This window comes from Tiliqua scincoides, chromosome 7 (assembly GCF_035046505.1).
Source record: "Tiliqua scincoides isolate rTilSci1 chromosome 7, rTilSci1.hap2, whole genome shotgun sequence".
Lineage (NCBI taxonomy): Eukaryota > Metazoa > Chordata > Lepidosauria > Squamata > Scincidae > Tiliqua > Tiliqua scincoides.
The window spans coordinates 47031307-47044521 of record NC_089827.1 but is presented as its reverse complement, the minus strand read 5'-3'; the positions used below and the strand labels follow the sequence as shown (position 1 = coordinate 47044521).

Genomic DNA, 13215 nt, shown 5'->3' with positions numbered 1-13215 from the left:
TGTTTAAGGACCAAACATATACATGTAGTTAAAGGTGTCATTGAGCTTCCACCTTTCTTTTAAAAATGATTTTTAAAAGCAGCTTCAGGGGCCCCATTTCAGATCACTATGTGGGGCAGGGAGTAACTTTCCCCATGTGTAGCAACACCCCCCCCCCCCACACACACACACCCTGTATTTGCCCAGGAGGAAAAACATACAGGCACCTATAGCAGCTTCCCCTCACTTCCATCAGCTAAATACCAGCTTCAAATGGTGGATTCTTGTGGGGCCAAAGAACAAAGCCCTCCCCCCAATGCCATACACCCAAGCCAGACTGGGGACCCCTACAGCCAATTAACACCAGAAGCATACATACGGCTGTATTTATCAATTTCTGCAGATCCTTGCTTGTGTACCTAACTGTAGAAAGGGGGCTGCAGAGGGAATTCAATCATACCAGGTGGAAATGCGGGGCCTGCGGCATTTTGACTTGCTTAGTGTGAAACTGGACAACCTGACACAAACCAGTTAAGCAGAACGGCTTGGAAATCATGGCTCCCAAGGCATCTTCCCCCAAACTTCTTATTTATGCACTTACATATTACGCTACTTAACTTTACCCTTCCTCCAGGGAATTCAGGGTGGCTTATGTGGTTCTCCCTTTCCTTTTTATCCTCACAACCACCCTGCAATTTAGATGAGTCCTCCTTATTTACTTCCTCCACAATTCAGGAGTGCCCAAACCCCAGCCCGGGGGCCATTTGCGGCCCTCAGGGACCTCCAATCTGGCCCACGGGGCGCCCCCAGTCTCCAATGAGTCTCTGGCCCTCTGGAGACTTGCTGGAGCCCATGCAGGCCCGATGCAACTGCTCTCAGTATGAGGGCGACTGTTTCAACCTCTCACATGAGCTGCAGGCCAAGGGCTCCCTCCACTGCTTGCTGTTTCACATCTGTGATGCAGCAAAGGAAAGGCCAGCCTTGCTTTGTGCAAAGCCTTTTATAAGCCTTGAGCTATTGCAAGACCTCCATTCATTTATTCAAGTTCCATCTCCAATATTCATTTATGCAAATTTATTCAAATTTGAAATGTAAATTAATTCTTTTTTTCCTATACTATACTACACCAACTTGTGTGAATCTTCCTGGACTCTTAAGGCCAGCAAAATCTCTTATTTAACCCATTTCTGCCCAGGTGTACACATTTGATCCCCGTTGTCTATATGCAACGTTGGGCAGAAATGGCTTAACTCGGTGTGGGCATGTCTTATAAACATACCCCGAACCTGGAGCCGTTTCACCAGCCATGTTGCTCTTCCTGCTTTCACCTCCACTCAGGTTCACATTTAGTCACTCCTTTGTTTGCAATGGGATTTGCATGCCTGGAGATCCTTATCACTTCTTCCCCAGCTCACTTCCTCTTCCACGTCACCCATTTCATGCTTGTGGAGCAAGGTGGCGAGGCGGCCTGCCAGGCAGGCAATGCAGGTAATTTGGATTAATAGTTTTTAAACGGGTGGCCGGCCGCCCCCTCCTCCCCCAGGCATTGTCTTTCCAAATCATGCCATACAGACCATGCCAAGTAGGAAAAGGTGTGGTGTGTAAAACAGGCTATTGGTTTCATGAGAAGCTTCCTGAACCTTTCAGATCGGCTTGTTTTGATGCTGACTTGTAAGTGAAGCTAGACTAGGTGGGGGGGGGTCAGTGCCCCCCCACTCCCTGATCACTGTACATCAAGTTTAAGAACACTCTGCTGGCTGTTCCACTTTCACTCCCCCCCACCACACACATACATCCATCAGCAGGCTACCTAAATAACATTGCCTTGTTACAAAACGGAAAATTTTCTTCCTAGTATTTTCACCCAAAACGTGCTCCCAGGAGAACACACCTTCAATGAAAACACTTTCGATTCCTAATGGAATGGGCAGGATAACCACTGCAAAGAAGCAGGAGATGCCACAACGCGAGTTGAGACTGTTCCCATTTCTTCGGGTTTTCTGGAAGCACCCAGCAGTTTTTGGTGCTTCATCTGCCCTTCTCCAATTTTGCGCAAATAGATATGGTGCAATTGTTGGCGGGCGGGGGGGTGGTGGTGGTGGACAGTTTTCTGTTTTAGGATATTTTATACTGTATTTTATTGTTCATGTACAATAACAGCAATATTGGGGTGCCCATATGTAGGGTGGAAAGACTGAGTAAAAATGTCTTAAAATAAATATATGCTTTTAAAACTAAATTTAAGAGATCTAGGAGTTGAGTGGCCCTCTATCTTACACCATACCCCTGTCCTACATGTAGTGGTGTTACAATGGAAGCAGTAAGTAACCGCTTCAAATTTTTCCAGTGCTAAGTCACCCCCACAGCAAGTTGTTTTTCAAGATTTATCACCAGTTAAGATAATGGATAACTCACATGCATTTGTAACGCAGACATTCCAGTGCTGCACAGGCATGCTGCGTGGAGCACAGGTGAAAGGCTGGTCCAGGTGACAAAAGGATGGGGCAACCACTGGTTGATCCGTCTGCACTCTTCTCAGCTGCACACCCACACAGTCAACAGATGTGATCATCCCCTGCAATTCTCCCCCTGCCCTGACACAGCCTCTGCCTCTCTCTCAGACACACCAAGCACAATGGAAAAGAAATGAGGAAGTGGCCCATCTAGCCTAGTGTCCCGTTTCCCATGGTGATCAGTGGGGTGCCTCCAAGAAGTTCACAAGTAAGAGAAGATGTCACCCTTCCGTCATTGTGTCCCAGCAACTGGCATTTATAAGCACAGAACAGAAGGCCTGCAACAGAAGGCCACATACAGGCCTCATACCTAGAAGCCCCATGAGCATGTCCAATCCCAAAGCCATCTAAGTGAGTGGCCATAAATTCCATAGATACATTATGCACATGGCGAAGAATGAGCCTTTCTGCTGGTCCTCAATCGCTCACCAATCAGTTCCACTGGATGACCCCCTAGTTCTAGTGCTTTGGGGGGGGGGCATTCTCTCCAGTCACTTTCTCCAAGCCATACATAATGTTATAAGCCTCAACCATTTGCTCTGCCCCATCACCTTTTCCCCCTGCACTATCAAACCCCAAACATTCTTCATGAGAAAGATACTCCAGTCCTCTGATCATTTTGGCTGCTATTTTCTCCCCCTATTCCAACTCTACAATATCCCTCTTGAGATGTGGCGAGCAGAAATGTATGCAGTCTTTTAATGTGGCCACTCTATAATTTATTTAAGGGCACTGTAATATTAGCAGCTTTATTCTCTCTCTCTCTTTCCTCATGACTGCTAGTAAGGAACTGACCGTCTTCACAGGTACTACGCACTTATCGGGTCAACGTTTTCATTCAACTATCCAGTAAAATCCCACAATCTGTCTCCTAGTTAGTTCACTGAAAGGGTGGTGAAATACACAACCTCAATACAACAAAGGAGGATCACAGCAATATTACAAAGAGAAGATGATTTCAAGCACTACACCCATAATGCTTGTAAAACAGCATCCCCCAAATGCCGCTTTGGAGGGGTGCTACATTATCACACTCCCTTCAGAACAGCACATTCTGGGGGAGGGGGGAATTCTGTCTCTACAGCCACCAGTAAAAACAAAGATGTAAAACAGGCAACAGAAGTATGAAAGAAAGTACGGAGGGAAGAGAAGACTTCAGTCTACCACCACCCCAATATTTCGAGCCAATGTTCTCACTTTAGCACTTGATATGCTTCCATACCACACCCTAAACTACATTTCCAAGGCAGTCTTACAAAGGCATTTTTACACATAAGCTATGACACAGTTAAAAAATAAAAAAATTAACACAGCACTTAAAGCAACAGCTAAAATGTATAAAACCTTAGAAGGTCTGAATGAATGAATGAATGAATGAATGAATGAATTTGCATGGCACCAGAAAGACAGCAGCACAGGTGCCAAGAGATATTCCCTGCAAAGGGAATTCCATTAGCAGGGTGCCACCATGGGAAAAGCGTGAACCACCTAGAGGAGGGCCTCCAAAACTATTTCAATGTTTTTCAGGGACCCAGATCCAATGCTATTTAGGTCTTTGGAGGTCAGACCCAGCACTTTGAATTGTACTCAGAAATGGGCCAGGAGCCGGTGAAGGTCTTCAAACAGTGGTTCTCAATGCCTAGTCACACTTGAGAACTTCGGCTTAGTCTTATGTCATAATAGCTGTAGATGTACAGATGGGGGGGGAGAGGTTTGATAAAAATTACATTTTTTAACAAAATACTGCAGGGTCAAGAAATGCAACAACAATGCACATTCTACCTTGTAAGAAGGCAGCTGAATCTTGCAATACATGCGCATAACAACCGTGCATTAATTACCTAAGAAACATTGTGCAGGGCCTTCATTTCCCCCAATGCTATTAAACGCTACCCTCGGCAAGCCAGGCGCTAAGACCCAGTCAGGATGGTCCTCTGCAAAGAATTCTAACATCCAGCATGTTTGCCGAGCAGAAGACTATTCCTTCAAAAGGTGACTAATTGTGGCATCAGGGACAAGACTTTCAATTAAACCAGAAAGAGGAACTTGGGGGGAAAAAAAACAACACTAAGCTATAATCACAGATTGTGGTCAGAGGAGGGATTTGCTTAGAAATCCAGACCAATATCCTTACATTTCTCAACATTCACTAGAAATGGAATGTATGTGAACGCATTGCACTAGAGATCTAGGATTTGTATTAGATTTCCACCAAGGGCAGGGACCCCAGAGATCACTTTTTGTATTTTTGATGCATCTGTGTGCTTTTAGAGCTCTATGCCAGGCCTGTTTGAGCCATTAGGCAGGAGAGAGATCCATAAACGGTAATATGAGCTTTCCATGGTCCTTGCCCACAGACACTAAACCCCTCACTGTGCTCTTCTCCTAGTTGGCAAGGCCAGTGAGCCTGCCCACATTCATTATTGAGAAGCAAAAGTTCTCAGGTGTCCTGTCTTTCAAGGACTCACTAATTTTACAATTTTGCAGGTCTGCAAAAAAACAAAAAAATCATGGAAGCCTCTTTTTCTGGAACTGTTCCATGATTGCCAACATTCTCTGTAGCTTTGCCCTTCTCCTCTTGTCTCTCTGTTCTCATGTCCAGGGACATCCTTGCCTGTGACTTTTGCTCCTCCAGCACTGGTCTCCCAAAGGCTCTCACGCTCCCTCAAATGACTGTCCTTTCTCACTTGCTACCCCTTATGCCCAGAACTGCACCCCAGAACACCCTCTCTCTCTCCTTGAAGCCTTGGGCGCAACCTCTTAGTCCACATCCCCATGCCCAACTAAGTGCAACTGAACACACATGTTCTTCAACCAGTCAGCCAGATCCAACCTTCTCATCCCTCTGTTGCCTCTGGGTTGAATGCTACTTTTCCTGGGGCAGAGACGTTTCAGGGCTATCGTGGAAAGCCTGCTTGAGCCTCAGAAGCCAGCGGGGCAAGATTTCCAGGACCTCAGACACTAACTTGCCCATCACTGGTAAAACCAGAGTCAGTGCTTCCATTTCAGTAATTACACAAAATACAGTATATACCTGGTATTTTGGTGGTGTCATCCAGACCCCCACCTAAGGGGGCAGTAGCTCAACTCTCCCCAGAGGGAGCAGCAAAACCCAGCACTGCTCTCCCTTCTCCCTTTCGTCTGCCCTCCCCCACTTCAGAACTGCCTCTGTGCCTGCACAGTCCTCTCCCCTGGGGCACAACGCTCAGCTGAGCATTCCTAGCAGGTTTATAGATATCAAAGAACATAGTTAGACTGGGGAGGGGAGCATCAGGATACAGAAGTAAAGGAGAGGGCAAAGATTTTCTGCTCCTGTGTCTGAATTCAGGAGGAGGCAGAAGCCAAGCAAGAGGTTTGCACTGTTCTTGTCTGATCCAAAGCCCAATGCAACACACACACACACACACAGAGAGGATTTGGGGAAGGAGAATGTCAGTGGCAACCACCAATTACAGTTGGCTAGTACATCAAGGCATAATTTGTGGGCTCACTGAGAACAGTGCAAACTGTGTACAGGTATATTTTCCTTGCATCTGTCAATATAAGTGAATAAATATCCTTCAAGGACTTTCAGGAGAGACAGAAAAGAGATTAGCTACTTCCTCACAGAGGTTTTAGTGCCCACTCATGTCTCCCCGCTCCCTGGTATAAAAGCCACTCAAAGGACACCACAGAGTCGCTCCAGAAAAACACCAAGCGCTGTCCCAAGGACAAAGAAATACTCATCACACACCTAGTCATTACAGGTTTCATAACCAACCTGGATAGACTTTGCACCATGTGGAAGTTGCTCAGGAATCTGAATGGCATTAAGACCTGGAGTAGATAATGTTTGGCTTTCAGAGTGCTTTTCCCAGAGTGCTCTGGGAAAAATCAGACAGGGTTTCCCAAACTGCGTGAAGTCAAACTACAACAGAGCTAAATATGATTGCTTACTCAAGGGCAGACCGGTGAATGAATATATTCACCATATCACCATTCACAATATATTCATCCATACATGAATGAATGACTCCTAAGAACCCAGGATTAGGGCCAAGCAGGAAATAGGTCACCTGCATTGACATGCCAACGGGAAGCTAATCACATGTGTGTATGAACAGAAGGAAGTTTTACCCCCAAAAGCAGTAGCTGCTGCCACACAGCCACAACCCTTTTGAGCATGTTAAGTTCACCATGTTCAACAGGACTTACTTCCATACACTTGCAGTTAGAGGATAACCATTTTGGTAAGGCCTAAAAGGCTGGTGTTTAATTGAGCCTCCCTTGGTCACATGTATCTCCAGAGAGTTTGCTGTATGGGAACCCACATATACTGAAAACCTGCAATGACACAACAGGATGAGGTGGCAAAGAGTGAAGAAAGCCACAAAAGAAAAAGGAAGCGCCACGATGCTCTGATAGGGAACAGTGAGCGCACAAACAAAAGGTTCCTCTTATCAAACTTTGGAACGGAGATGCTGCACAATTACACTCACTCTGGCAAGAGCAAGCAGGGTTTTCAATACACTCCTGCAATACGAGAAGCTGTAACAGAGAGCCTCTAAGCATGCACAGAGTGCTTTCTCTCACCAACTAATGAGTCACAATGGTCCTTATGCAGTATGGATTCAGCAGGATGTCTAGGGAAGATGGTACCCAAAGCTATTAACCCCTCAGTCTAACAGGCGTCACAATATGCTTGCGGATGACTCCACCCTCACGCCCAGTGGGAACACTTTCATAAAGAATGGGCAACCCTTTCAATTCTTAGACTACTAGGACCTAGAAGACCTGGGCTCAAATTCCCACTTGGTCAGTCACCTGCTGTCAGCCCAATCTACCTCATAGGACTGTTGTGAAGATGAGGTGATTATTATTTATTGGACTTGTAATCCACCTTTCTCCCTGAAGGGCACCCAAGGCGGCTCCATCATCCAAGGTGATGGAGGCAGCGAGAGATCACATACATCCCCTGAGCAACCTGGAGGAAGGATGAGTAAAAATAATTAAACACAACTCATCAGTAAGCTGTGTATTTGACTTACACTGATGGCTTTCAAATGCCCATTCTTGAGTTTGTGTTAACCTTCCCCATTTGGCAATAATAAAAAGTTAATGCACAACAATCCAATCATCACCTGGTACCGTTTCCCACAGTGGCCAATCAGAGGCTTCCAGGAACCCCACAACAGGGCTTCTAGGCACCAGCCTATTACTGTGCTTCTCAGCAACTGGTATTCTGTGGGATCTGGCCTCTGAACACACACATTCCATATAGCTAACATGGCTAATAGTCTCAGGGCCAACTGAGGCACTTGTCCTCAGGTCCTCTCCTGCTTCCTAGACTTAAAACCATGGGGGGGGGGGGTGCTATAGTCTAGACTGCTTTTCTCCTCTTCCAATCCAAGAAACAGGAGAAGAAGCTGGGTGGGAGTAGCATTTAGAACACCACCTCAGGTGCCAGGAGGTCTTTGAGCAGGAGGTCTTTGAGCAGGTCTGTCCACCATGAATTTGTCTAATCCTGAATAGATGCAGGTCCTAATAGACCTGAATAGGTCTGTCCACCATGAATTTGTCTAATCCTCTATTCCAAGCCATCTAAGTCAACCATCATCCCCACTTCTTGTGGTAGCATTTTCCAAATTAACTGAATATTATTTTTAAAATTGTCTTCAATTAGGTGAACTGTATTTATGTGAAGAAATATTCTCTCTTGCCTGCCCTAAATCCATTTTATTGGGCAATTCCCAGCTCAGTTACAGAAGGAGAAAAAAAAAAATCAGTCTATCCTATAAGATTTAAAACATACACACAAAACCAGAATTCTCTCCGACATGCACAAATCATAGTTATCAAAGTTGGTATGGGAGGATTATGACACTTCACAGATGCATCTCCCCCCCCCCCCCCCACCTCTCATGCATACATCACCAGACAAAGTTTGTGGAGTTTGGGAGAGTTAGAACAGACAAAAGAAAATATTTCTTTACTCAGTGCATGGTTGGTCTGTGGAACTCCTTGCAACAGGATGTGGTGGTGGTGTCTAGCCTGGACGCCTTTAAAAGGGGATTGGACAAGTTTCTGGAGGAAAAATCCATTACGGGTTACAAGCCATGATGTGCATGTACAACCTCCTGATTTTAGAAATGGGTTATGTCAGAATGCCAGATGCAAGGGAGGGCACCAGGATGAGGTCTCTTGTTATCTGGTGTTCTCCCTGGGGCATTTGGTGGACCGCTGTGAGATACAGGAAGCTGGACTAGATGGGCCTATGGCCTGATCCAATGGGGCTGTTCTTATGTTCTTATGTGGAGCATCATGTTTTGCAGAGAATCTAGCTCAAGAGACTCCAGTTCTTCATGGGATAGGTTTGCTATGTCCATGGTCTCTTTTCTTTTCATCCTACATGCCTGAATATCCACCTTTCTAAACCCCTCCCCTCCACTGTTTTCCAACTGAAGAGTTTTAACTAGGATCTCCCAAACTCATGACAGCGTACCAAAGAAACTTGTTCCTTCTGTCCCAGGAAGCCACCTCCTACAAAGGCTAGCACTGAACACGTTCAGGGATAGGAAGTAACCAGGGCTGGAGCTACCATTAGGCCAACCAGGAAGCTGTCTAGGGTGCAGACCTCAGAGAGATACTGTACTGACCTTTGAGGGACACAGTTTGATACAGATTAGCATTTTTAACCCATGTAAAAAAATGCAACTGACAATTTATATTATTTAAAGATAAATACCACAACAGTGCTATAGAATATAATTAATTTTATGAAAAAATTTCTACTCCGTTTTCTTTTTTTTATTGCCTAGGCAGTAAACAGCCTAGAGGTAACATGCTGGAGGTAACATGCTGAACCTAAAGATGTGTATAATGGGCATGATTAGCTAGCTACTCTTCCCTTGCTCACACTGGCTGAACAGATGGAGGGGCCACACCTGAATAAGGCTCTGTTCTCAGCAGTAGGGGCCATCTTTGGGACAGAGGCAAGGATAAGTGAAAGGATAGAGAATGTCACACTGAACTATTCACAAGGCTTCCTGGAGGTCACAGGTAACCATGATACCTGGATAGTAGGCCCCTCCAAAAAAACTTCCCACATGCAGTAAGTAAACATATGGGGCAAATGCTGCTTTGCAATGAGATTAGGTGTTCACTTCAAGTGGCAGGAGGTGGCTGCCATGGAGGGCAGCTGAGTGACAGAGAGCAATCTTGGACCACAGGCACCAAGAAAGTCTCTTGTGCTTATTCCAATAAAACTTGCACACTAGCGTAGCTCCCATTCATTTCAGTGGGTGAAAGGCTCCAGTCCATTGCGCCCTATGTCGACTTGTGTGCATGTGCACCAGGCACTGGAATGCTCTATTCTGCAAGTTTGGGTGGACATGAACTCAGATGTTGGTACTAAAGCCAACAGTCCAAGAAGATCTATGGGCTGTGACTATTGCAGCTCCTTGGAGATATGCTGGCCAAATTATGTCTCTGTCCTGCCACCCCACAGGTACCTCCTGCTTCAGAAACACGAACGCAAGGGACAGGCACACTCCCTTTATCTACCAGCAGAAGTCTCCAAAGCAAACAGAAGAGCAAACAAGCCTCTCTCCCTCCTGCCCTCCTGCAGGATATTTGGCATTGTGGCAATCCTTGGGTGGTGAAACAGTAGGAAAGGGATGACACATCCCTATGTGTCAACCAGCTAATGAGCTGCACCTCCTGAAAATGCAGGTAGGTAGTTACATGCCCTCTGATCTGGCACAGAACCTTCTCATGTGGAAGCGAATTCTGCACATGGGCAGAGACTGGAGATGATCACTCTGGTTTTCTCCCATTTCCAGAACTGAGATCTCTCTCACGCACACAGGGTGACAGTTGTCCTTTTCCCAGGACGTGTCCTCTTTTTTAGCCTCATATCCTGGAAAACAACTTAATTGTCCTCCCTTTCCCCGCAGGCAGCACAAAGCCTTCTCGTAATTATTAAGTCCTGTGTAACAAGTTATGCATAATATAGTTTTAAATTTAACAGCAACTAACAGAGTGTTTAAATTAACAGCATGAAATCAATAGATGGAGTGTTTTTTAGCTTTTATTTTGTCACGTCCTACATTATTTTTCTGGGATGTCCTACATTTTGGGGTGTCTGGTCCTCTTTTGTGGTTATGACATCTGGTCACCCTACACACACACACACACACAAGCAGGAAGAAGGTAATTGCTCATAATAGCCAACCTACAGCCCAATCCTATGTAGGTCAACTCAGAAGTAAGTCCCATTGTGTTCAGTGAGTCTTACTCCCAGGAAAGTGTGGATGGAATGGCAGCCTTACAGCCCAGTCCAAGGCATGTCTACTCAGAAGTAAGTCCCATGAGAGTCAATGGGGCTTACTCCCAAGTAAGTGTGGCTAGGATGGCAGCCTGAGAGCCCAATCCAAGGCATGCCTACTCAGAAGTAAGCCCCATGAGAGTCAATGGGGCTTACTCCCAGGAAAGTGTGGATAGAATGGCAGCCTGAGAGCCCAATCCAAGGCATGCCTACTCAGAAGTAAGTCCCATGAGAGTCAACGGGGCTTACTCCCAGGAAAGTGTGGAGAGGACGGGGCTGTCCCTGGCTGGGGCACGGCGCCGGTGCTGCAGCCCTTACCAGTGCGGGGGTCGAAGGTAACCACAAACACCGCCACGATCTGGTCCTCCTCCACCTGCTCCGGCTCCTGCAGGCGCCCCCCGGGACCGAGCACCGGCTCCCCCGCGCCGCCGCCGCCACCTCCCCATGCCGGAGAGGAGCACGAGCCTCCCCAGCCGCCAGGCTCCGGCAGGGACACGGCCGGGCCCTCGGCCCAGAAGAGGAGCGGCGCGTCGTCTCCTTGCTCCACCATCGCCCAGCCAGCTGCGGCGCGCCGAGCGGAGAGGCGGCGCTTGCAAGGAGGCGAGCCCGCCCCTCGCCCGCTCCGGAGACGGGCAAGCGGAGCTGGGGGCCGGTCAGCTGATGGCTCGCTCGCTCGCTCGCTGCAAGGAGGCAGCCGGGGGAGCCCCAGCTAGGCAGGTCTACTCGAGAGTAAGCCCCGTTATAGTCAATGGGGCTTACTCCCAGGAAAGGGCGCAGAGGATTGCAGCCCCAGTTTGGCTTTCACTGGTGGGTCCTCCCCCCTCCAGTCCAGGGGTGGAGGATTGCAAGCATCTTCTGACCCAGTGTGGGAAAAAAAACATGCATAGCATCGAGTGGCAGCAGCTCCCACAGTGTTCGGGGTTGGAATTTAACGCGCATGGATGGCACATGGAATGTGCCATAACTGTGCATGGACTGCAGTCAAACAGCCCAATCCTATGTGTGTCTACTCAGAAGTAAATCCCATTGCTCCCAATGGGGCTTACTGAGTATAGCAGTGGTTCTCACACACTGAGCACCAGGACCCACTTTTTAGAATGAGAATCTGTCAGGACCCACCAGAAGTGATGTCAAGACCAGAAGTGACATCATCATGCAAGAACATTTTTAACAATCCTAGGCTGCAATCCTTCCCACACTTGCCTAGGAGTGAATCTCATTTACTATCATTGTTAGAAGGATATGCATAGTAGCCTGTTAAAAGTACAGATGTGTAACATTTCCCTAAGTGCAGTCACTTACCATGGTAGCATCAAGTCTAATATATTAAAAATAAAATATTGAAATGAATGGGGACCCACCTGAAATCTGCTTGGGACCCACCTAGTGGGTCCTGACCCACAGTTTGAGAAACACTGGAGTATAGGATTATCCCCTAAGAGCTCAAGCCCCCTGCGCCTGTTGAATAAATACATTCAGAGATATGGCCTCCCTGTGCTCAAAACTCCCAGAGGGCTCGCTACATGAGTCTTCTTGGCCATGTCTCCTAGTGGGTGTTTTTACCCAGAAGCCAGTTTCATTATAGTCAGTGGGCTTACTCCCAGGAAAGTGTGGATAGGATTAGGCTATAAGAGTGCAAGCCCAGCACATGTTGAATTAAGACAATCAGTGATATGCTCACAACATCCAGAGGGGTCACTATGAGTGTCTTGGCGATAGTAATTTTACTTGGAAGCCAGTCCCACTAAATCCAATGGGACTTCCTCCCTGATAAGTAGATTGGGAAGCACATTTATCCCTGGGTTAGCCCCGTTATAGTCAATGGGGCTTACTCCCAGGAAAGGGCGCAGAGGATTGCAGCCCCAGTTTGACTGGCTTTCACTGGTGAGTCCTCCCCCCTCCAGTCCAGGGAGCCCAATTAGGCCCAATTAGGCAAAGTGGGAGCTGCTGTTTTGAATGCAAAAACCAAAAAGTGAGCATAGGATTGCAGTTTTCTATTTGCACAGGAAGGGAGAGCAGGAAGAATATGAACCCTTCCAGATCCACCTTTACATTTACATAAGAGCCCTGCTGGATCAGGCCAAAGGCCTATCTCAGTGGTTCCCAAACTGTGAGCAGTGACTCCCCGTTGAACCACAGAAACAGCAGGGGAGCCACAGAATGCTTGTGAAAAATCCACTGCCTGTAAAATATATGGGATTGTAGCCCTAATGGGGAGCTGTGATCAGTGGCCCAGTAGGTCAAAGGAGCCGCCAATTGAAAAAGTTTGGAAACCACCACTGTATCCTGTTGCTGCTTTTTTGCATCTGGCACTCAGAAATAGGTTTCCTCTAAAACCTGGAGGTTGCATATAGTCATCAAGACTTGTAACCAGTGAACTTTTTTCCAGTTCCACTATATCCTTTTTGAGATGCAGCA

General features: G+C 46.9%; 1 protein-coding gene across 1 annotated transcript in view; it reads right to left on the bottom strand.

The window, feature by feature from the left end:
• DENND11 (DENN domain containing 11) overlaps positions 1–11347 on the bottom strand; it is a 32611-nt gene extending 21264 nt beyond the window's left edge. Inside the window, exon 1 of the mRNA XM_066634113.1 lies at positions 11116–11347. Coding sequence (XP_066490210.1) covers positions 11116–11347 — 232 coding nt within the window. The remainder of the gene's footprint in view (positions 1–11115) is intronic.
• Positions 11348–13215: the final 1868 nt, after the last annotated feature.